This window comes from Oncorhynchus mykiss, chromosome 25 (assembly GCF_013265735.2).
Source record: "Oncorhynchus mykiss isolate Arlee chromosome 25, USDA_OmykA_1.1, whole genome shotgun sequence".
NCBI classification, from domain to species: Eukaryota; Metazoa; Chordata; class Actinopteri; order Salmoniformes; family Salmonidae; genus Oncorhynchus; species Oncorhynchus mykiss.
Window position 1 is genome coordinate 5,656,768 of NC_048589.1, and position 22,318 is coordinate 5,679,085.

At 41.6% G+C, this 22,318-nt stretch overlaps 1 protein-coding gene across 1 annotated transcript in view; it reads left to right on the forward strand.

Moving 5' to 3' along the window:
• LOC110505255 (brain-enriched guanylate kinase-associated protein-like) overlaps positions 1-22,318 on the forward strand; it is a 77,272-nt gene that overhangs the window by 41,699 nt on the left and 13,255 nt on the right. Inside the window, exons 2-3 of the mRNA XM_036962250.1 lie at positions 13,695-13,902; positions 16,132-16,198. Of these exons, the coding sequence (XP_036818145.1) occupies positions 13,695-13,902; positions 16,132-16,198 (275 nt within the window). The remainder of the gene's footprint in view (positions 1-13,694; positions 13,903-16,131; positions 16,199-22,318) is intronic.

Below are 22,318 nucleotides of genomic sequence, written 5' to 3' on the forward strand. Positions count from 1 at the left end.
AGATGAAGTGTTACTGCAGCTCTTTCGGTATTTACATTGAGGCTTTGGCTCTTAAAGCACAGTGATAACGCTTCTCCACAGATATGTATAACTTCATTGTCATGTTTTTATCAGGTTAATGGGTGCCTGCAGCTGGATCGTTTATAGGGTAAATTGCTAGACATTGACAGTATCTCTGCCTATTTTGTTTGTGCCGTTCTCTCAATAAGATGCTATCTGAATGATGTTGAATACTCTGTGGAGTCACAAATTGACACTTGAAGTGTTCATCTAAAAGAGTTTGTTGTGGGATTAATGGGATTGAAAGTTTGTTTAGTATTTCAAATTCGTTTATGCTCTCAACCACTTTAAAAGCGATCATTAGTGGAGAGTTTTTCTGTAATAACTGTCAAAGCATGCAAAGGCGAAACGTTCCTTTTGACTAATCACTCGGCATAGGCGAGATCCCTGGAGTGAGGACAAGCCTGCACATAAAGGCCTCTAATCCCTTGCAACTGTTGTCATAGTGAATTATTGACAGCCTGAAGTTTCTCTTTCATTTTAGAGGATGTTTAGGAGCCAATTGCTAAAGATGTGTCTGAACTCTGTGGGGAATTAGAGTTGGTACAGATTCATCACGGTCTCCTTTGAGTTTGAAGGAGAGAAAATCAGTGATACGGGAATCAGTTATGGAGAAATCAGTGTTAAAAAAATGTGTTAGATTAGTGTTGGATAAATTAGTGTTGGAGAAATCAGTGTTAAGAAAGTCAGTGTTGGAGAAATCAGTGGATATGAGATGTCTGATCACCTCCCACCCTTCAAGCTCCTCTTTTTCCTATCTTAGTAACATATCGTAAATCCTGCAGTCAATACTGCCAACATTAGCCATAAATAAAGTAAAAATAGTAGGAAAGCAGCAGCCTGTCGCTATTGTGATTCAGCTCCATCTCACAGTTAGCCAACGAGACCTTTTACCTACGACTCCCAGGGGGCACTGTGACAAGATTAGCAACGCTCTAGCTAGGCATCTTCTTCAAGCTCCTCCACTGATCCCAACCCCAGTCAGTTCAGATGGAGAGTGATGAATAGACACACCATAGGTTCCGTACGCGGGATATTGTAACGCTGATCTATATAACCTGCCAGGTCATCGATGCTCAATAGGATTTTGTTATTTGTGGATGCAGCTGTTGATGATTATTAAAGTAACTGTCCAGCGAAAATTCCACTTTTGAAACTTCATATTCCGTTAACTCAAACCCAAATGATGTTGTTGACTCATCCTATACTTAATAATAATATTTAAAAAAAAATTTTTTTTTTTTTAAAACACCTCAAAAAGGTACGTACAGTGCCTATAGGAAGTGTACACCCTTTTGAACATTTTTTCACATTTAATTGAGTTACAAAGTGGGATTGAAATAGATGGAATTGTAATTTCTTGTCATTGATCTATACAAAATACTACATGATGTCAAAGTAAATAGAATTCTACAAATGTTTACCACTCAATACAAATTAAATAATGAAAATATAGTCATTGCACAAGTATTCACTCCCTTTGTTTAGGCAAGCCTAAATTAGTTTAGAAGTAAAACGTGGCCTAACAAATTACATAATAAGTTGTATGGATTCACTCTGTGGAAAATCATAGGGATTGACATGATTTTTGAATGACTACCCCCTTCCTCTGTCCCCCATACATACAGTGCCTTCGGAAGGTATTCAGACCCTTTGACTTTTTCCACATTCTGCTACGTTACAGCTTTATTCTAAAATATATATTTTTTAATTCCCCTCAGCAATCTATACACAATACCCCATAATGACAAAGCGAAAACAGGTTTCTAGAAATTTGCAAATATATAAAAAATATAAAACAGAAATACCTTATTTACACAAGTATTCTAACCCTTTACTATGAGACTCGACATTGAGCTCAGGTGCATCCTGTTTCCATTGATCATCCTTGAGATGTGTCTTCAATTTGATTGGAGTCCACCTGTGTTAAATTCAATTGATTGGACATGATATGGAAAGGCACACACCTTTCTATATAAGGTCCCACGGTAGACAGTGCATGTCAGAGCAAAAATCAAGCCATGAGGTTGAAGGAATTGCCCGTAGAGCTCGGAGACAGGATTGTGTTGAGAAACAGATCTGGGGAAGTTAACCAAAAAATGTCTGCAGCATTGAAGGTCCCCAAGAACACAGTGGCCTCCATCATTCTTAAATGGAAGATGTTTGGCTGATAAATCTCTCAAGTTCCTCTGCAGCACTCCACCAATCAGACCTTTATTATAGACTGGCCAGACAGAAGCCACTCCTTAGTAAAAAGGCATATCACAGGCCGCTTGGAGTTTGCCAAAAGACACCTAAAAAGTCTCTCAAACCATGAGAAACAAGATTCTCTGGTCTGATGAAACCAAGATTGAATTCTTTGGACTGAATACCAAGCGTCATATCTGGAGGAAACATGACACCATCCCTACATTGAAGCATGGTGGTGGCAGCATCATGCTGTGGGGATGTTTTTCAGCAGCAGGAAGACTAGTCAGGGTTGATGCAAAGATAAATGGAGCAAAGTACAGAGAGATCCTTGATGAAAACCTGCTCTAGAGCGCTCAGGACCTCACACTGTGGAGAAGGTTCGCCTTCCAGGACAACGCCTTTAAGCACACAGCTCCCCATCCAACCTGACAGAGCTTGTGAGGATCTGCAGAGAAGAAATGGGAGAAACTCCCCAAATACAGGTGTGTCATACCCAAGGAGACTAAATGCTGTAAATGCTGCCAAAGGTGCTTCAAGAAAGTACTGAGTAAAGGGTCTGAATACTTATGCAAATGTTATTTCCTTGTTAGTTGTTTATTTTAATTCCAAAAACTTGTTTTTGCTTCGTCATTAAAAAGTCAAGGGGTCTGAATACATTCCGAAGGCACCGTACATCTGTAACGTCCCACAGTCAAGTGTTGAATTTCAAGCACAGATTCAACTACAAAGACCAGGAAGCTTTTCGAAAGCCTCATAAAGAAGGGCAGTATATAGTAGATGGGTAACAATATCATCTTTAAGCATTGTCAAGTTAATGCATCATCCACAGCATAATTATTAAACCTTCCAGACACATAAAAAACTAAGGTTTCCTTCTGAGCTGCAGGACAGGAAGGAAACCACTTAGAGATGTCACCATGAGGTCATAAGTGATTTTAAAACATCTACATAGAGGTCAATGGCTCTGATGGGAGAAAACTGTGGAGAGATCAACAACATTGTAGTGACTACAATAATGACCTAAATGACTGAGTGAAAAGAAGACAAATATACAGAATAAAACTATTCCAAAACATGCTTCTTGAATGCACTGAAGTAATACTTTAAAAAAGCTAAAGGAATACACTTTTGAGCCTAAATGCAAAGTAAAAATTGTCTGTCTTCGGTTGCAACACTCACTACTGAGTTCCAAACTGCCTCTGGAAGCAACGTCACTGTGAGCTTCATGAAATGGTTTCCACGGCCGAGCAGCCGCACACAAGCCTAAGATCACCATGTGCAATGCCAAGTGTCGGCTGGAATGGTGTAAAGCCATTGGACTCTGGAGCAGTGGAAACGCGTTCTCTGGAGTGATGAATCATGCTTCACCATCTGGTAGTCCGACGGACTAATCTGGGTTTGGCGGACGCCAGGGGAACACTACCTGTAAAGTTTGGTGGAGGAGAAATAATGGTCTGGGGCTGTTGTTCACGGTTCGGGCTAGGCCCCTTAGTTCCAGTGAAGGGAAAAATTAACGCTATTAACGCTATTAACGGTCTGTTTTTTTTTTGTAAACGACAGCTGGTGCACAAAATCTAAAATGAAGGAAGTCTAAAGGTTTTGTTCGCCTGAGGTAGAGTATCTCATGATAAGCTGTAGACCAAACTATTTACCAAGATAGTTTTCATCTATATTTTTCTAGCTGTCTATTTACCACCACAAACCGATGCTGGAACTAAGTCTGCACTCAATGAGCTATATAAGGCTATAAGCAAACAGGAAAACGCTCATCCAGAGGCGGCGCTCCTAGTGGCCAGGGACTTTAATGCAGGGAAATCAGTTTTACTTCATTTCTACCAGCATGTTAAATGTGCAACCAGAGGAAAATAAACTCTAGACCACCTTTAATCCATACACAGACGTGCACACAAAGCTCTCCCTCACCCTCCATTTGGCAAATCTGAACATAATTCTATTCTATCCTGCTTACAAGCAAAAACTAAAGCAAGAAGCACCAGTGACTCGGTCAATAAAGAAGAAGTCAGATGACGCAGATGCTAAGCTACAGGACTGTTTTGTTAGCACATACTGGAATATGTTTCATGATTCTTCCGGTGGCATTGAGGAGTAAATCACATCAGTGACTGGCTTCATCAATAAGTGCATTATTGACGTCGTCCCCACAGTGAACGTACGTACATACCCCAACCAGAAGCCATGAATTACAGGGAACATCCGCACTGAGCTAAAGGGTAGAGCTGCCGGTTTCAAGAGGCGGGACTCTAACCCGGACGCTTATAAGAAATCTTGCTTTGCTCTCAGACGAAACCATCAAACAGGCAAGCGTCAATACAGGACTAAGATTGAACCGTACTGCATCAGCTCCGATGCTCGTCGGATGTGGCAGGGCTTGCAAACTATTACAGACTACAAAGGGAAGCCCAGCTGCAAGCTGCCCAGGGACACAAGCCTACCAGATGAGCTAAATTACTTCTATGCTCGCTTCGAGATTCCAAACGACTGTGTGGTCAAGCTCTCTGTAGCTGATGTGAGTAAGACCTTTAAAAACAGGTCAACATTGACAAGGCCCCTGGGCCAGACGGATTACCAGGACGTGTACTCCAAGCATGCGCTGACCAACAGGCAAGTGTCTTCACTGACATTTTCAACCTCACCCTGTCTGAGTCTGTACTAACAACATGTTTCAAGCAGACCACCATACTCCTTGTGCCCAAGAACTCTAAGGTAACCTGTCTAAATAACTATCGACCCGTAGCACTCACATCAGTAGCCATGAAGTGCTTTGAAAGGCTGGTCATGGCTCACATCAACACCATTATCCCAGAAACTCTAGACCCACTCCAATTTGCATAATGCCCCGACAGATCCACAGATGATGCAACCTGGACAAAAGGAACACTGATGTGAGAAAGCTATTCATTGACTACAGCTCAGCGTTCAACACCAAAGCTCATTACAAAGCTAAGGACCCTGGGACTAAACACCTCCCTGTGCAGCTGGATTCTGGACTTCCTGATGGGCCTCCCCAGGTGGTACGAGTAGGTATCAACACATTTGCCATGCTGATCTTCAACACAGGGGCACCTCAGGGGTGCATGCTCAGTCCCCTCCTGTACTCCTTGTTCACGCATGACTGCATGACCAGGCACAACTATAGGGAGGAGGTCAGAGATCTGGCTGTGTGGTGCCAGGATAACAACCTCTCCCTCAACGTGATCAAGACAAAGGCGATAATTGTGGACTACAGGAATAGGAGGACTGAGCATTCGACGGGGCTGTAGTGGAGCAGGTTGAGCGCTTCAATTTCCTTGGTGTCCACATGGGTCCTCAGATTCTCAAAAAGTTATACAGCCCCACCATCGAGAGCATCCTGACAGGTTGCATCACCGCCTGGTATTGCAACTGCTTGGTCTCCGACCGCAAGGCACTACAGAGGGTAGTGCGTACGGCCCAGTACATCACTGGGGAAAAGCTTCCTGACATCCAGGACCTCTACACCAGGCGGTGTCAGAGGAAGGCCCTATACATTGTCAAAGACTCCAGCCAGCCTAGTCATAGACTGTTCTCTCTGCTACTGCACGGCAAGCGGTACCGGAGCGCCAAGTCTAGGTCCAAAAGGCTTCTTAACAGATTCTACCCCCAAGCCATAAGACTCCTGAACAGCTAATCAAATGGCTACCCAGACTATTTGCATTGTCCCACATTACCTCGACTAACCATTGACTCTGTACCGGTACCCCCTATATATAGCCTCGCTACTGTTATTTTACTGCTGCTCTTTAACTAGCTGTTATTTTTTACTATCACTTATTTTTCTTAAAACTGCATTGTTGGTTAAGGGCTTGTAAGTAAACATTTATTTCACTGTTGTATTCATTGCATGTGACAAATAAAATTTGATTTAAGATCGGTGTGGAAGAAGTTGACTGGGCTGCACAGATCTCTGACCTCAACCCCATCGAACATCTTTGGAATGAATTGGAATGCCAACTGAGAGCCAGGCTTAATCGCCCAACATCAGTGCCCAACCTCACTAATACTCTTGTGGCTGAATGGAAGCAACTCCCCGCAGCAATGTTCCAACATATAGTGGAAAGCCTTCCCCGAAGAGTGGAGGCTGTTATAGCAGCAAAGAGGGACCTTCTCCCTGTTTGGGCGCATGAACCGCTAGCGGGACACCTACGACAACATCCGGTGAAATTGCAGAACACGAAATTCAAAATACAAAAATCGTAACATTAAACATTCATGAAATCATACATCATTTACATCATTTAAAATCTTAACTTCTTGTTAATCCAACCACGTCGTCAGATTTCAAAAAGGCTTTACGGCGAAAGCATACCATGCAATTATCTGAGGACAGCTCCCCACATCAAAATACTTTTTCAACCAGCACAGGCCTTACAAAATAACAAATAGTGATTCAATAAATCACTTACCTTTGAAGATCTTCCTCTGTTTGCAATCCCAAGGGTCCCAGCTACACAATGAATGGTCGTTTTGTTCGATAAATTCCTTTATATCCAAAAAAGTCAGTTTAGTTGGCCCCAATGATCTCAGTAATCCACTCGTTCAAATTGCATACAAACGAATCCAAAAAGTTACCGGTAATGTTCGTCCAAGCAAGTCAAACAATGTTTCTAATTAATCCTCAGGTACTCTAATATTTAAATAAATTATCATATTTAAGACGGAGAATAGTATGTTCAATAGGGAAGATAAATAACAAAGAGTGCGCACCTCCTTCACGCTCCAACAAGACTACTTTTCTAATGAGAGACACCTTGTAGTTTTTCCAACTACTTGCTCATTTCTCAAAAAACAAGCCTGAAACCCTTTCTAAAGACTTTTGACATCTAGTGGAAGCCATAGTAACTGCAAGCTGGGTCCTAACTATTTGTATTTCCCATAGGCTAGCACTGAAATGTCCTGTGACCTCAAATAAAGAATATTCAGGATGGATTTTCCTCAGATTTTCACCTGCCATATGAGTTCTGTTATACTCACAGACATTTTAACAGTTGTAGAAACTTCAGAGTGTTTTCTATCCAATGCTACCATTATATGCATATCCTAGCTTCTGGGCCTGAGTAGCAGGCAGTTTACTTTGGGCACGTCAGTCATCCGAAATTCCGAACAATAACCAGTCACCCAAAGTTGCTTTAATGGGGAGAAGTCTGTCTATAATAAAGCGATGCTCTGCCTTCTGAACAACACTATCAACAAGTCAGGTCCTACAGGCCCTAGTTTTGTCCTTGACTACTGTTCAGTCATGTGGTAAGGTGACACAAAAAAAGGAATAAGGAAAATTGCAATTGGCTCAGAACAGGGCAGCATGGCTGGCCCTTGGATGTACACAGAGAGCTAATATAAATAATATGCATGTCAATCTCTCCTGGCTGAAAGTTGAGGAGAGATTGACTTCATCACTACTTTTATTTATGAGAGGTATTGACATGTTGAATGCACCGAGCTGTCGGTCTAAACTACTGGCACACTGCTCAGACACCCATGCATACCCCACAAGACATGCCACAAGAGGTCTCTTCACAGTCCCCAAGTCCTGAACAGACTATGGGAGGCACACAGTACTGCATAGAGCCATGAGTACATGGAACTCTACTCCACATCAAGTAACTTGAGCAAACAGTAAAATTAGATTTAAAAAACAGATAAAAAAAATCACCTTATGGAACAGCGTGAAGCAACACAAACATTGGCACAGACACATGATAACATGATAACAAGCACATACACATGGATTTAGTACTGTAGATTTGTATTTATTTTTTATTTTACCTTTATTTAAATAGGCAAGTCAGTTATTAAGAACAAATTCTTATTTTCAATGACGGCCTAGGAACAGTGGGTTAACTGCCTTGTTCAGGGGCAGAACAACAGAATTTTACCTTGTCAGCTCGGGGATTCAATCTTGCAACCTTTCGGTTACTAATCCAACGCTCTAACCACTAGGCTACCTGCCACCCCAAAAGATAGATGTGGTGGTGGAGTAGGGGCCTGAGGGCACACAGTGTGTTGTCAAATCTGTGAATGTAATGTTTTAAAATGGTATAAACTGCCCTAATTTTGCTGGACCCCAGGAAAAGTAGCTTATGGGGATCCATAATAAAAACAAATGGCCATGATTTTGGAATGAGATGTTCGACAAGCAGGTGTCCACATACTTTCTCTTCCAAAAATGTTTAATTACACTACATGACCAAAAGTATTTCACTCATATTGTAATTAATTATAAGTCATATTTCATAGAATTGTGTAAACACTGGACAGTTTAAATGGGACAAATGGAGAGATATGAAAGGGGAGCTCATTAAGTGACATATTGGGGTCACTGGAGAAAATCTTAGTTAATGATGTGTTCATTGATATCCATGAAGAATTAGGTTTTTTTCAATAAGAGCAAATTATTGCATGAACTCACAGCACATACCATAGTAGTAATGTATTACATGTACACTTGAATCTGCAAAGCTGTTTTTTCTGTGCTCTGTTAGCAGGGTCAACAGTCAACCTAGATAGACAACTGCTTGCTGCCTGACTCCACAGGCAAGACTTACAGCTTGAGTGGTTGGTGATAGAGGTCACACTCTGCATCAGCGTCATCAGCAACTAGAAAACAAATGAAGGTGAATGCACAGCGAAAAATATGAAAAAGATATATATTGGGAAAACAGCTCTCAAAGCCCAGAGAAATGGTTGCAAGCATCAGAAAAGAAGGTAAGAGTGGTGGTTTGACTCATAAATGCCATTGATTTCATGTGAATCAATCATATTCATTGGAGAACCCATTCCAAAAGATTTTGTCTCAATACTACCAAAATAATCCAAATGTCTTTTCAACTATACACCACCTGTACGACCATCTCACGGTACCAATTTCTCAGTCATCAGTATTCTATTTAAACTTTTAGACATATAACCTTCAAAACCTGGATGTATTATACAGTACCAGTCCAGGGTTTCTAGACTCCACAATCACCCGACCTCAACCCAATTTTTGATGTTTGGAATGAAGGAAAAGCAGCCAACAAGTGCTCAACATATGTGGGAACTCCTTGAAGACTGTTGGAAAAGCATTCCAGGTGAATCTGATTGAGAGAATGCCAAGAGTGTGCAAACCTGTTATCAAGGCAAAGGGTGGCTACTTGGAAGAATTTCAAATATGAAATATATTTTGATTTGTTTAACACTTTTTTTGGTTACTACATGATTCCATATGTGTTATTTCATAGTTTTGATGTCTTCACTATTATTCTACAATATAGAAAAATAAATCAGAAAACCCTGTACTGGTACTGTATAATACATCAGGTTTTGAAGGTTATATGTCTAAAAGTTTAAATAGAATACTGATGACTGAGAATGACTGAGAAATTGGTACCGTGAGTAAGTGGCCTAGTGGTTAGAGCGTTGGACTAGTAACCGAAAGGTTGCAGGATTGAATCCCCGAGCTGACAAGGTAAAACAAATCTGTCGTTCTGCCCCTGAACAAGGCAGTTCGCCCTCTGCTCCTAGGCCGTCATTGAAAATAAGAATCTGTTCTTAACTGACTTGCCTAGTTAAATAAAAAAAATAAAAAAATCTTGTCAAGCTGTTTCTGCACTAGCCAACCAGGCTGTGAGAAAGTCACATGGTCCCTTAAAATGGGCCGTCCTCGGACTGTTATGACATGAGATCAGTGTGCCACTGGCAGCTTGATATTGAACCTCTACAGGGGTACTGTCTCGGAGTCAGAATCTATAGTGCCTTGCAAAAGTATTCAGACCCCTTGGATTTCTTCACATTTTATTGTGTTACAAAGTGGGATCAAAATTGATTTAATTGTGTTTTTTGGGGGGGTCAATCTACACAAAGTATGTCAAACAGCACTTTTTTTATATAAGATGAATACAAATGTAATAACCAAAATATAGTTGTTGCATAAGTATTCAGCTCCCTGTGTCAATACACGTTAGAAATACCTTTGGCATTGATTACTGCTGTGTCTTCTTGGTTAAGTCTATAGGAGCTTTGCACACCTGTATTGTGCCATTTCTGGCCATTTATTATTTTCAAAATTATTCATGCTCTGTCAAGATGTTGGGGAATATGACTAGACAGCAATTTTCATGTCTTGCCATAGATTTTCAAGCAGATTTAAATCAAAACTGTAACTTGGCCACTCTGGAACATTCACTGTCTTCTTGGTAAGTATCCGGTGTAGATGTGTCCTTCTGAAAGGTGAATTCCTCTCCCAGTCTGGTGTAAAGCAGATCAAAGCAGATTTTTCTCTAGAATTTTGCCTGTGCTTAGCTCCATCCCGTTACTTTTTATCCTGAAAAACTTTGCAGTGTTTGCCGATGTTAAGCATGCCCATACCATGATGCAGCCATCTCCATGCTTGAAAATAAGGAGGCAGTTACTCAGTGATGTGTTGTGTTTTTTTCCCAAACATAAGGCTTTGCAAGTAGACCAAAAACTGTATTCCTTTCTTCTTCATGTTTTGGAATAGTTTTATTCTGTATATTCGTATTCTTCTTTTCACTGTCATTTAGGTCATTATTGTGGAGTCACTACAATGTTGTTGATCAATCCATCAGTTTTCTCCCATCACAGCCACAGTTTCATTCCTGTCCTGCAGCTCAGTTCAGAAGGATGACTGTATCTTTGATGTGTCTGGGTGGTTTAATACATCATCCACAGCATAATTATTAACTTGACGATGCTTAAAGAAATATCCAATTGTCTGATTTGTCATTGTTACCCATCTACCAATCACTGCCCTTCTTTACTTGACCGAGGGACCTTACAGATATTGTATGTATGGGAGACAGAGGTTTAGTCGTAAAAACAAAACAAAATCACACAAAGTGAGTTCATGTAACTTATTATGTGATTTGTTAAGCCACATTTTACAAATGAACTAATTTAGGCTTGCCTAAACAAAAGGACTGAATAATTAAGCAAACAACTATATTTACTTTGTAACACAATAAAATCCAAAGGGGTCTGAATACTTTTGCAAGGCGCTGTATCAGTCTCCTCTAAATCCCCAGAGCAAACTGCTCCCTGTTCTACACTCCCTTTCCGACCTACTTTATTTCCAGCCTCTCTCTTTTTCTTTTGTCTGTGTATCTTTCGCTCTCACACACACGCAAGCACTCACGCACACATTCTCTCTGTCATTTATAAAAGAAAAACGTTTGCACGTTAGAGAAACTCTCCAGAGGTTGTCAGTATTCTCCTGTATAATACAGTACTTTATAAGACCAAACTTATGCACCAACTGAGCAACCCCAGTCACATCCCTCTTCCCACAAACCCCTTATGGCATTGTATCTTGATAGAATCAGAATCTCTTTCTGGTTTGCCAGTGATGACATGGAGATGTGTGTAATGGGACTCACCATTACATTGTGAGCTGCCCTGGTTCCCTATACAGTGGGGAGAACAAGCATTTGATACACTGCCGATTTTGCAGGTTTTCCTACTTACAAAACATGTAGAGGTCTGTCATTTTTATCATAGGTACACTTCAACTGTGAGAGACGGAATCTAAAATCCAGAAAATCACATTGTATGATTTTTAAGTAATTAATTAGCATTTTATTGCATGACATAAGTATTTGATACATCAGAAAAGCAGAACTTAATATTTGGTACAGAAACCATTGTTTGCAATTACAGAGATCATACGTTTCCTGTAGTTCTTGACCAGGTTTGCACACACTGCAACAGGAATTTTGGCCCACTCTTCCATACAGACCTTCTCCAGATCCTTCAGGTTTCGGGCTGGGCAATACAGACTTTCAGCTCCCTCCAAAGATTTTCTATTGGGTTCAGGTCTAGAGACTGGCTAGTCCACTCCAGGACCTTGAGATGCTTCTTACGGAGCCACTCCTTAGTTGCCCTGGCTGTGTGTTTTGGGTCGTTGTCATGCTGGAAGACCCAGCCACGACCCATCTTCAATGCTCTTACTGAGGGAAGGTGGTTGTTGTCCAAGATCTCGCGATACATGGCCCCATCCATCCTCCCCTCAATACGGTGCAGTCGTCCTGTCCCCTTTGCAGAAAAAAATCCCCAAAGAATGATGTTTCCACCTAAATGCTTCACGATTGGGATGGTGTTCTTGGGGTTGTACTCATCCTTCTTCTTCCTCCAAACACGGCGAGTGGAGTTTAGACCAAAAAGCTTTTTTTTATTTTTTATTTCAGACCACATGACCTTCTCCCATTCCTCCTCTGGATCATCCAGATGGTTATTGGCAAACTTCAGACGGGCCTGGACATGCGCTGGCTTGAGCAGTGGGGACCTTGCGTGCGCTGCAGGATTTTAATCCATGACGACGTAGTGTGTTACTAATGGTTTTCTTTGGTCCCAGTTCTCTTCAGGTCATTGACCAGGTCATGCCGTGTAGTTCTGGGCTGATCCCTCACTTTCCTCATGATCATTGATGCCCCATGAGGTGAGATCTTGCATGGAGCCCCAGACCGAGGTTGATTGACCGTCATCTTGAACCATTTTCTAATAATTGCGCCAACAGTTGTTGCATTCTCACCAAGTTTCTTGCATATTGTCCTGTAGCCCATCCCAGCCTTGTGCAGGTCTACAATTGTATCCCTGATGTCCTTACACAGCTTTCTGGTCTTGGCCATTGTGGAGAGGTTGGAGTCTGTTTGATTGAGTGTGTGACAGGTGTCTTTTATACAGGTAACAAGTTCAAACAGGTGCAGTTAATACAGGTAATGAGTGGAGAACAGGAGGGCTTCTTAAAGAAAAACTAACAGGTCTGTGAGAGCCGGAATTCTTAGTGGTTGGTAGGTGATCAAATACTTATGTCATGCAATAAAATGCCAATTAATTACTTAACAATCATACAATGTGATTTTCTGGATTTCTGTTTTAGATTCCGTCTCTCACAGTTGAAGTGTACCTATGATAAAAATTACAGACCTCTACATGCTTTGTAAGTAGGAAAACCTGCAAAATCGGCAGTGTATCAAATACTTGTTCTCCCCACTGTAGCTATCAATGGAAGATCATTACCGCTCGAGCCTCCATCTATCAATACATACCCACGGGCCTTCCTTGGCTGGGACTTTTCACACCACGCTGAATTAGATTTAATCTCCATTTCATACCTCTCTCTTTTTCTCTTATCGAAGTCTGACTGTGTTCAGGTTATGCAACAGTACTGTGAACAATTAGTACCTTTTGAGAATGTAGTCACAATTCAGAAGATAGTTGATATGTAGATTACATATTGTATATTGATACATGCGTAGATTATAAATAATATATTATTTTTCTAAATGACTGTGAAATGTTGTTTTGTTCATTCATATCTAATGTACATTATGTCTAGTCATGCACTTCAGTTACCTAAAAGAATATTCAGCAGTTTGGGCACAGCCTAAATGAAGACCTCATGATACCATGAGCTGTTTTGACCCTGTCTGTCTGCCCGTCACTCTACTTTCTGTCTAGTTCTCTACATGATCACAAGGATGATTTTCACAAGCGCCTGTCCTACACCACCCACAAACTAGAGATGGTGGAGTCTGAGTTTGACTCCACCCGTCAGTACCTGGAGACGGAACTCCGTCGAGCCCAAGAAGAGTTGGAGAAATTCACTGACAAACTACGCAGGTATGTGAGCCCTGTTACATGACGTCAGTCCCGGTACACCATGTCAGTTCCTTTACCTCATGTCCTTCCCGTTACTCCATGTCAGTCCCGTTATGCCATCTTTATTCTCTTACCAGAGCTCCTGTGTCTAACAAAGCGTGACTATGCCATCTTTCACTTCCACCTAATGAGTCAATGGATTTACAAATCGACTAATTCAACTGAGTCTGCATTGGGAATAATCTAATGCAAGGTTCTACAACTATTGTCTATGATCCTATCCCTGCAGTAACATTGCCTGGCTACCCTTCCACATTGCTCTGGCCAACTGATTTTTCTTCTTCCAAGATTAGTCTGGATTTCTCTCCCTCCCCAACAATTTCTATAATGCGAACACATTCTGACATTCTGGTTGGTCCCAGAAACCAATTGGTTACTACATAAGGAAGTTATGAACTTTGATTGGTTAGATTTGTTAGAGACGATCCAATCGCTGATGAATTTGTTTTGTACAATGCCCCTCACTTCGAAGTCACACAAACGACTTCTAGGATGGCAGTCTCAGACTTAATGTATGTAGCGATCGATAGAGCAGTGGAATTAAATTCAGGGTAAGTCGTCTGGCAGGCAGGAACACTCCTTGATTCAACTAATCAATGTCTTTAGTCCGGACTATAATTAGCCGAATCATCTGTGTTACTGCAGGGCAAGTTGATCGAAAGCCAGTAATAATTCAAATGTAAGTCATTTACAACAGAAGTACATATGTAGCCTGTGGCTTTTCCTTTCGCCAAGGAGACAAAGAAAAATGTTTTTTTATTTTATATAAAATGTCACATTTTCTGACTTAAAGTAATTGATATTCCCAATTAATAAGGTGAGACGGGAGAGTTGAAACACATTTTGGAGTTAAAAAAAAAATCACATGTACTTTAACACTGTGATGTAGAGATTTCAAAATGTACATTTGTCTGCTAACTAATAGTAACATTCAGAGAACTGTGCTAAATGTGGCTTTTTCACAGTTCTGCCTTAAATCTGAAAAGATCCCGATGTTACAATTAACATTATTATACATTATTATATTAGCATTCAACATTATTTTTTCTAAGGTGTAATCTTAGTTGCACTGCCAACATTTATGTAAAATCTTAATTTGTCTACATACTATATCATTTTAGGTAAGGGGTAAGTTGTAACACTGTGTTACAACTAACCCCAAGTATACTAATTAAAGGCTTGTAAGAAGAAATATACATTATTGTCATGAACTATATTCATCTAAATACCTTATCTTACTGATAACAAATATATACTGTATGTTAGATATATGGAGAATGTTCCACAGATCAATAATCACTTGATTCATGAATTTCAAACTCTTCATAGTCATGTTTGTAAAGACACTAACCATCGGCTCATTGAATAACACCTCTCTAACTGGCTTCTAATTGGAGTTGTTTATTCTGTAACCCGTGTTACAATTGTCCCCGGTCTCTCCCTGCAATACCAAATGTTTTTTGGCCTACAATTTAACTTGACAGGAAACAAAGAAAAATATTATTTGTTTTAAATATAGAACGTGTTATGAGATTGATCATTGTTGAGCAGCCTGAAATATAACCTCCAAATCCACTTCTAAAGCACCGTCTTCTTCTATAACAGACATTTTTTACAATGAATCTCCAAATGCTTGTATCCAAACCCCCAAGAGACTGGGGCCAGTGATAATAACATGCAGAAAGCACTATGTGCTGACAGAGATAGTAGCCTAATGCGGGTAATGATTTAACTAATGGAAGGTGAAAGAACAGCTTATTCCATTAATCCCACTAATGTTTTGGAAGCCGACCAGACAGTGTTTTGTGCTGGGAAACACACCTCGACCCGCGCTGAAATGTTGCCAAAATCCTCAGCTCATTCATGAGTCATGCATAAGTCCTATGGATTTGATTCTGCATTTTCCATCACCTTTTCTCTCCTAATTTTTTTTTTTTAAATTCTGCTTTCATCACATGAAATGCGTTTCTCCATGCTTCAATTGTGAGGATTCACATCTAAAAAGTATTACTGTACAGTATAGTACAGTAAATCAGATATATCCATTGAATGATCTTGAAATTCAAATAACTGTTTTTTGGAGTTTCACATTCATCATCTTGAATTAAAGGGCAGTGAATTATTTGGATTTGAAAGCATTTCATACTCAAGACTATGTTTCATCAATGTGTACTCTTTCCTGTCCTGCAGGATCCAGAGCAGTTATGCAGCTCAGCAGAGGATCAATCAAGACCTGGAGGACAAGGTGCACAGGACAGTAAGACACCTGATCAGCCATACACTCTGCTGCTTCAGCCATACACTCTGCTGCTTCAGCCATACACTCTGCTGCTTCAGCCATACACTCTGCTGCTTCAGCCATACACTCTGCTGCTTCAGCCATACACTCCGCTGCTTCAGCCATACACTCCGCTGCTTCAGCCATACACTCCGCTGCTTCAGCCATACACTCCGCTGCTTCAGCCATACACTCCGCTGACACCCACTTCCAATGCCACACAATGTTTTCACTTTTGACACTTTGATTTGTTCCGCCGGTAAAGCTCAATCAAGCAGAACTGAAGTAACGCCATCCTTCACATTTGACTCCACTGAGCCGGTGTACAGTGAAATGACCTAAAAACAACTCTATTGTTCCTGGCAGTTTGTTGCGAGACTCCCAAACAGCATTGTGTCTGCCTCTGACAGTCTATACTGGTGTCAACGAAGAAACTCAGAAACAACATCTCACCCTCAGGTCTCCTGGAATCTTCCCGAGACCTGCGAGAAGACCATTTGAATTGGCAACAATTTCAACCTTAAAATGGCATTCCTACCTTCATTACTCTGTGTTACAGTACATCACCTAGTGTGCCCATAAAGTCCTGTCCCTTAAGCACTTCTTCACTCCTAAGAGTCTCCACCTTTTCACAGTTGTGGCGGAGGGGCATTACCAAGATGTTGGTATTGACATTGCAGGGAGAGATTTGTTGCGTCCTAATGCTCCCTGTAAGTACCTCAGCTCTCACATTGCTCTCATAAACAATGTAGGAGGTGGATGGAGGTTTGCTCTACGCTCCCCACCGGCCACTTCGGTGGCACCCTTGGGGCCCCTGGTGAATACAGCATCTAAGGAATAAGCTCTATTTAGGGCAGCCTGAGATGCAGCTCCATTGCACCACACTCCAGTGAATTGAGAAATCATGTTTACTTCCCCTGCAACCATTCCAATGATGGTTGTCAAGTCGATGTCTTGATAGTTACACCTCGGCCGTGCACCTTATGTTGCATTTACAATGGAGTTATTTTAATGTCTCATATCCTTGAAGATAAAAAGGCTTTAGAATATGAATGTTGCTGATAAGACTGACCTGTTGGTCAGGGTCTGGCATCAGTGCATGAAAGGGGAAAGCCCCAGCTCTGTTTCACTAAGCAACACAGAGCATAGCATCACACACGTGCGTATGCATGCACGCTTGCATCACACACACCCTCGTCCCTCATGGAGAGACTACATAACAGAAATGGTAGCGTCACGTCTGTCAAAAGACTGCTGAATGCAACGACTAACGAGCAACCGTAGTTCTGGTGCTTTGGTTTCCCGTCACTGGTTATTTTGACTTATCAGGATTGGGTGAAGATGGTACTTAAACGTGGGGGCGGGGATTTCTAGCAATGATTTCAAGCAGAACGTTATTGGAAGGGGTGGAGCTTTGTCTGAGATCTTCCGTTTAGGGGGGTTTGAAACTTTGTTAGTCTCGTTAGTATATTTCCCTTATACATCTCCCATCAGAACCTGATCGAGCATCTGACGCAATCTTACGCACACACTTACGCACATGCACACACACGGCTCTGAGGCACCTTGGCCCCTGTAATTGGAGCTTGGACAGATGGGCTCTAGGAGTGAGTGAGTGAGTGTGTGTGTTTGTTTGAAGACGTGTGCGACAGACTGTTAAGAGGCTTACCAGCTTTGTTTTGTAAAATAGAGCCAATATAACATAGGCCAAACAGTAAAAAATTATAACAAGAACAGCTATCATGAAAATATTAAAAGTAAGAACACCTAAGAATGGGTATATTGATTATTCCATACGCCTCCTGAATTGAGGTGAAGCTGTCTTTCTTGGTGATCGGCTATGTGGTCTGTGGTTTGAGATCTTAGATGAGAACTCCAGTATAATTGATCCGAACATGTGGTCTCCCTTGGTGAAAGGCCCCTCTCACCACTCTAAAAGCAATTACATGATCAGAGACGGAGCGCAATCCATGTCCAAATTGATAGAACCTGCCATAGAACCTTGTTAGAAAACTACTACAACTTCTTTTTCTGGGCATATCTCCCAATCTCCCCCGACAAAAGCTCCCCTTTCCATTCGTTCCTCCTTCAGACCCCAAAGACACTGTCATTACTGTTCAAGATGAGTCCATGGTCAGGCCTCGGGTCCATATTTAAGACGTACTGTATGACTGTATCATGATTAAAAAGAGATTTTTAATCTCATCAAAACAGAAGTTTTGTGTCAATGGCTGATTCTCCGTGGCCATTTTAATAGAATACGACTGTGTGAAATTAATGTATTTTCCCAACCACCTCTTCTTAGATGATTAAGATGATTGCCTCAGGCAAGAGATTGTGGTGATAACACTGTTCATACAACATTGTCTCAACATTGACCCTAGATATGCCTATTTCTGGGCTACATGTTTTGTAGGCCTATTATATCCATTGGTGCTGAGGTATAAAGGTAGAAAACCAATAGTCTATCTATTACATGTCGTTATATGACAAATTTCTAACATTGATCCAGGCAAAGTACTGTATATTATTTACACCAGTTCTACAGTATTTGTGTATTATTCGCTGTTTCTTCACCCATCGCTCTTTAGCACATCTGAGTAATCAGAATTGCATTGTCACAAAAGACAACAGCCACAAAATGTATCCTGAATCATATTCTGTCACACACTTCTACTGTATTCCAGTAATGTGATAAAAAAAAAAAAAAGTGGTTGGCTTTTCAAAGGAATTAGCTTCCTTGGACCTTGGTGTAACTAATCACCATTTATGACAGGAAGTAGTACAGGATTGCTTCAGAAGCATGCCTCATTGTGATTGCCATTCCTTTTGATGTCTCGAAATGGCATTTTAAGGGCAAAATATTTCTCGAGCAGGAAATGGTCTTAGATAGACACTCGGTGACAAAGAGGTTCAATCAAATCATGCAATTAAAAAGTTCTGGAGGAGAAACTACAGGGAAGGTCATTAGAAAAAAAATAGAAAAAAAACGATTAAAACAACCAAGTAAGAGAATAGAGTGGGGGGATTTCCACAAGGGTTTCTATTATTTTGCATAGGGACAAGAGTTGTTTCAGACCATGTTACTCAACTAGGGCCTAGAGTGTAACCTGGTCAGGTCACACGGTCAGTGAAAAACCCCTATTTAAAAAAGAAATTAAGTCCTCCCTGGACCCTGGCTGTGGCGACTCCAGTGTTGACAGAGCTGTGGAGCTGTCTGCCTGGTCAGTGCTGAAAAGCCATTTGGGCGAAGGCCAGAGGAAAGGGCCCTCTCCAGGGTGCTGAACTAGTGCTGCCCAGCCAGCAGCACACTGAACCATATTAAATATCACATTAACTGTACCTTAACTATGTCTAACACTTTTCTAGCTCTACATAGATCAAAATAGTATTTTGTAAAATACCATTTTGAACTGTATATGGATTAGTAGAATACAAGGCCCCCAGAACAAATGTGTACTCTAATGACTACTTTAATTAGCCCATCAGAATAGAGTGGAAAGCTTAATGAAGCCATGGTTCTATGAGGAAGGGTTAGCTTGCCTCCTCATGACACCAGTGAACAAGGTAATTAGTGGGGCCGAGGCCCCTGGAGTGGTTGTTGTTTTTGTTAGTGTTGTAGTTGTCCAAAGCCACCACACACGATCTGGGGGCGAAATAGCTAACAACTAATGAATGATTCACATACAGTATGGCACCTTGAGGGTAATATTGCTCTTGTGATCAAGGAGATGTTTGTGTGTGTGCTTGCACACAAGCAGGGGTGTGTGTGCCTTTCAAGATCCCAGCTAAGCAGGCAGCTCCCGGCCCTACTGGCACTGCAGTGAGCGGTGCTGACACTCTTAGTCTAATTAGAGTTCTCATCAGGGTGTGCTGCCTTTCTGCCATGCTCACCAGTGTGCCAGAAGAGCCTGTTTTCTGAGCCGCACATTTCTCAATGTGCTATTCGCAGTGCACTCATTAGTCAATGCTTTTCAATGAAAAGTGTAAATCACACCCAGGGGATAGGCATCACAGAACATACACCTCACCAAATTGGGTTATTGTTGCCAGCGTTCTGCTTTTTTGTTTGTTTACCAAGCTTCTTCAAGTCACATTTATTTCTAAAGCCCTTCTTACATTAGCTGATATCTCAAAGTGCTGTACAGAAACACAGCCTAAAATCCCAAACAGTAAGCAATGCAGGTGTAGAAGCAAGGTGGCAAGGAAAAACTCTAGAAAGGCCATAAACCTAGGAAGAAACCTAGAGAGGAACCTAGCTATTTTATTTTTTACATTTTATTTCACCTTTATTTAACCAGGTAGGCTAGTTGAGAACAAGTTCTCATTTACAAATGCGACCTGGCCAAGATAAAACATAGCAGTGTGAACAGACAACAACACAGAGTTACACATGGAGTAAACAATAAACAAGTCAATAACACAGTAGAAAAAAAGAAAAAAAAAAGAGTCTATATACATTGTGTGCAAGAGGAGGTATGCGAATAATTACAATTTTGCAGATTAACACTGAAGTGATAAATGATCAGATGGTCATGTGCAGGTAGAGATACTGGTGTTCAAAAGAGCATAAAAGTAAATAAATGAAAACAGTATGGGGATGAGGTAGGTAAAATGGGTGGGCTATTTACCGATGGACTATGTACAGATCGATTAGCTGCTCAGATAGCAGATGTTTAAAGTTGGTGAGGGAGATAAAAGTCTCCAACTTCAGCGATTTTTGCAATTAGTTCCAGTCACAGGCAGCAGAGAACTGGAAGGAAAGGCGGCCAAATGAGGTGTTGGCTTTAGGGATGATCAGTGAGATACACCTGCTGGAGCGCGTGCTACAGGTGGGTGTTGCCATTGTGACCAGAGATAAGATAAGGCGGAGCTTTACCTAGCATGGACTTGTAGATGACCTGGAGCAAGTGGGTCTGGCGACGAATATGTAGCGAGGGCCAGCCGACTAGAGCATACAGGTTGCAGTGGTGGGTGGTATAAGTTGCTTTAGTAACAAAACGGATGGCACTGTGATTAACTGCATCCAGTTTGCTGAGTAGAGTATTGGAAGCTATTTTGTAGATGACATCGCCGAAGTCGAGGATTGGTAGGATAGTCCGTTTTACTGTGGTGAGTTTGGCGGTGTGAGTGAAGGAGGCTTTGTTGCGGAATAGAAAGCCGACTCTAGATTTGATTTTAGATTGGAGATGTTTGATATGAGTCTGGAAGGAGACTTTACAGTCTAGCCAGACACCTAGGTACTTATAGATGTCCACATATTCTAGAATTCTAGTCGGAACCATCCAGGGTGGTGATGCTAGTTGGGCGTGCGGGTGCAGGCAGCGAACGGTTGAAAAGCATGCATTTGGTTTTACTAGCGTTTAAGAGCAGTTGGAGGCCACGGAAGGAGGGGTGGCCAGTCCTCTTCTGGCTGTGCCGGGTGAAGATTATAACAGAACATGGCCAAGATGTTCAAATGTTCATAGACGACCAGCAGGGTCAAATAATAATAATCACAGTGGTTGTTGAGGGTGCAACAGGTCAGCACCTCAGGAGTAAATGTCAGTTGGCTTTTCATAGATGATCATTCAGAGTATCTCTACTGCTCCTGCTGTCTCTAGAGAGTTGAAAACCGCAGGTCTGGGACAGGTAGCACGTCCGGGGAACAGGTCAGAGTTCCATAGCCAGAACAGTTGAAACTGGAGCAGTAGCACAGCGAGGTGGACAACAAGGAGTCATCAGGCCAGGTAGTCCTGAGGCATGGTCCTAGGGCTCAGGTCCTGTGTGTGTGTGTGTGTGTGTGTGTGTGTGTGTGTGTGTGTGTGTGTGTGTGTGTGTGTGTGTGTGTGTGTGTGTGTGTGTGTGTGTGAGAGACAGAGAGTGAGTGAGTGAGTGAGCTTCAATTCACACAGGACACCGGATAAGACAGGAGAAATAGTCCAGATATAACAGACTGACCCTATACCCTCGACACATAATCTACTGCAGCATAAATATTGGAGGCTGTGACAGGAGGGGTCGGGAGACACTGTGGCCCCATCCGACGATTCCCCGGACAGGGCCAAACAGGCAGGATATAACCCCACCCACTTTGCCAAAGCACAGACCCCACACCAC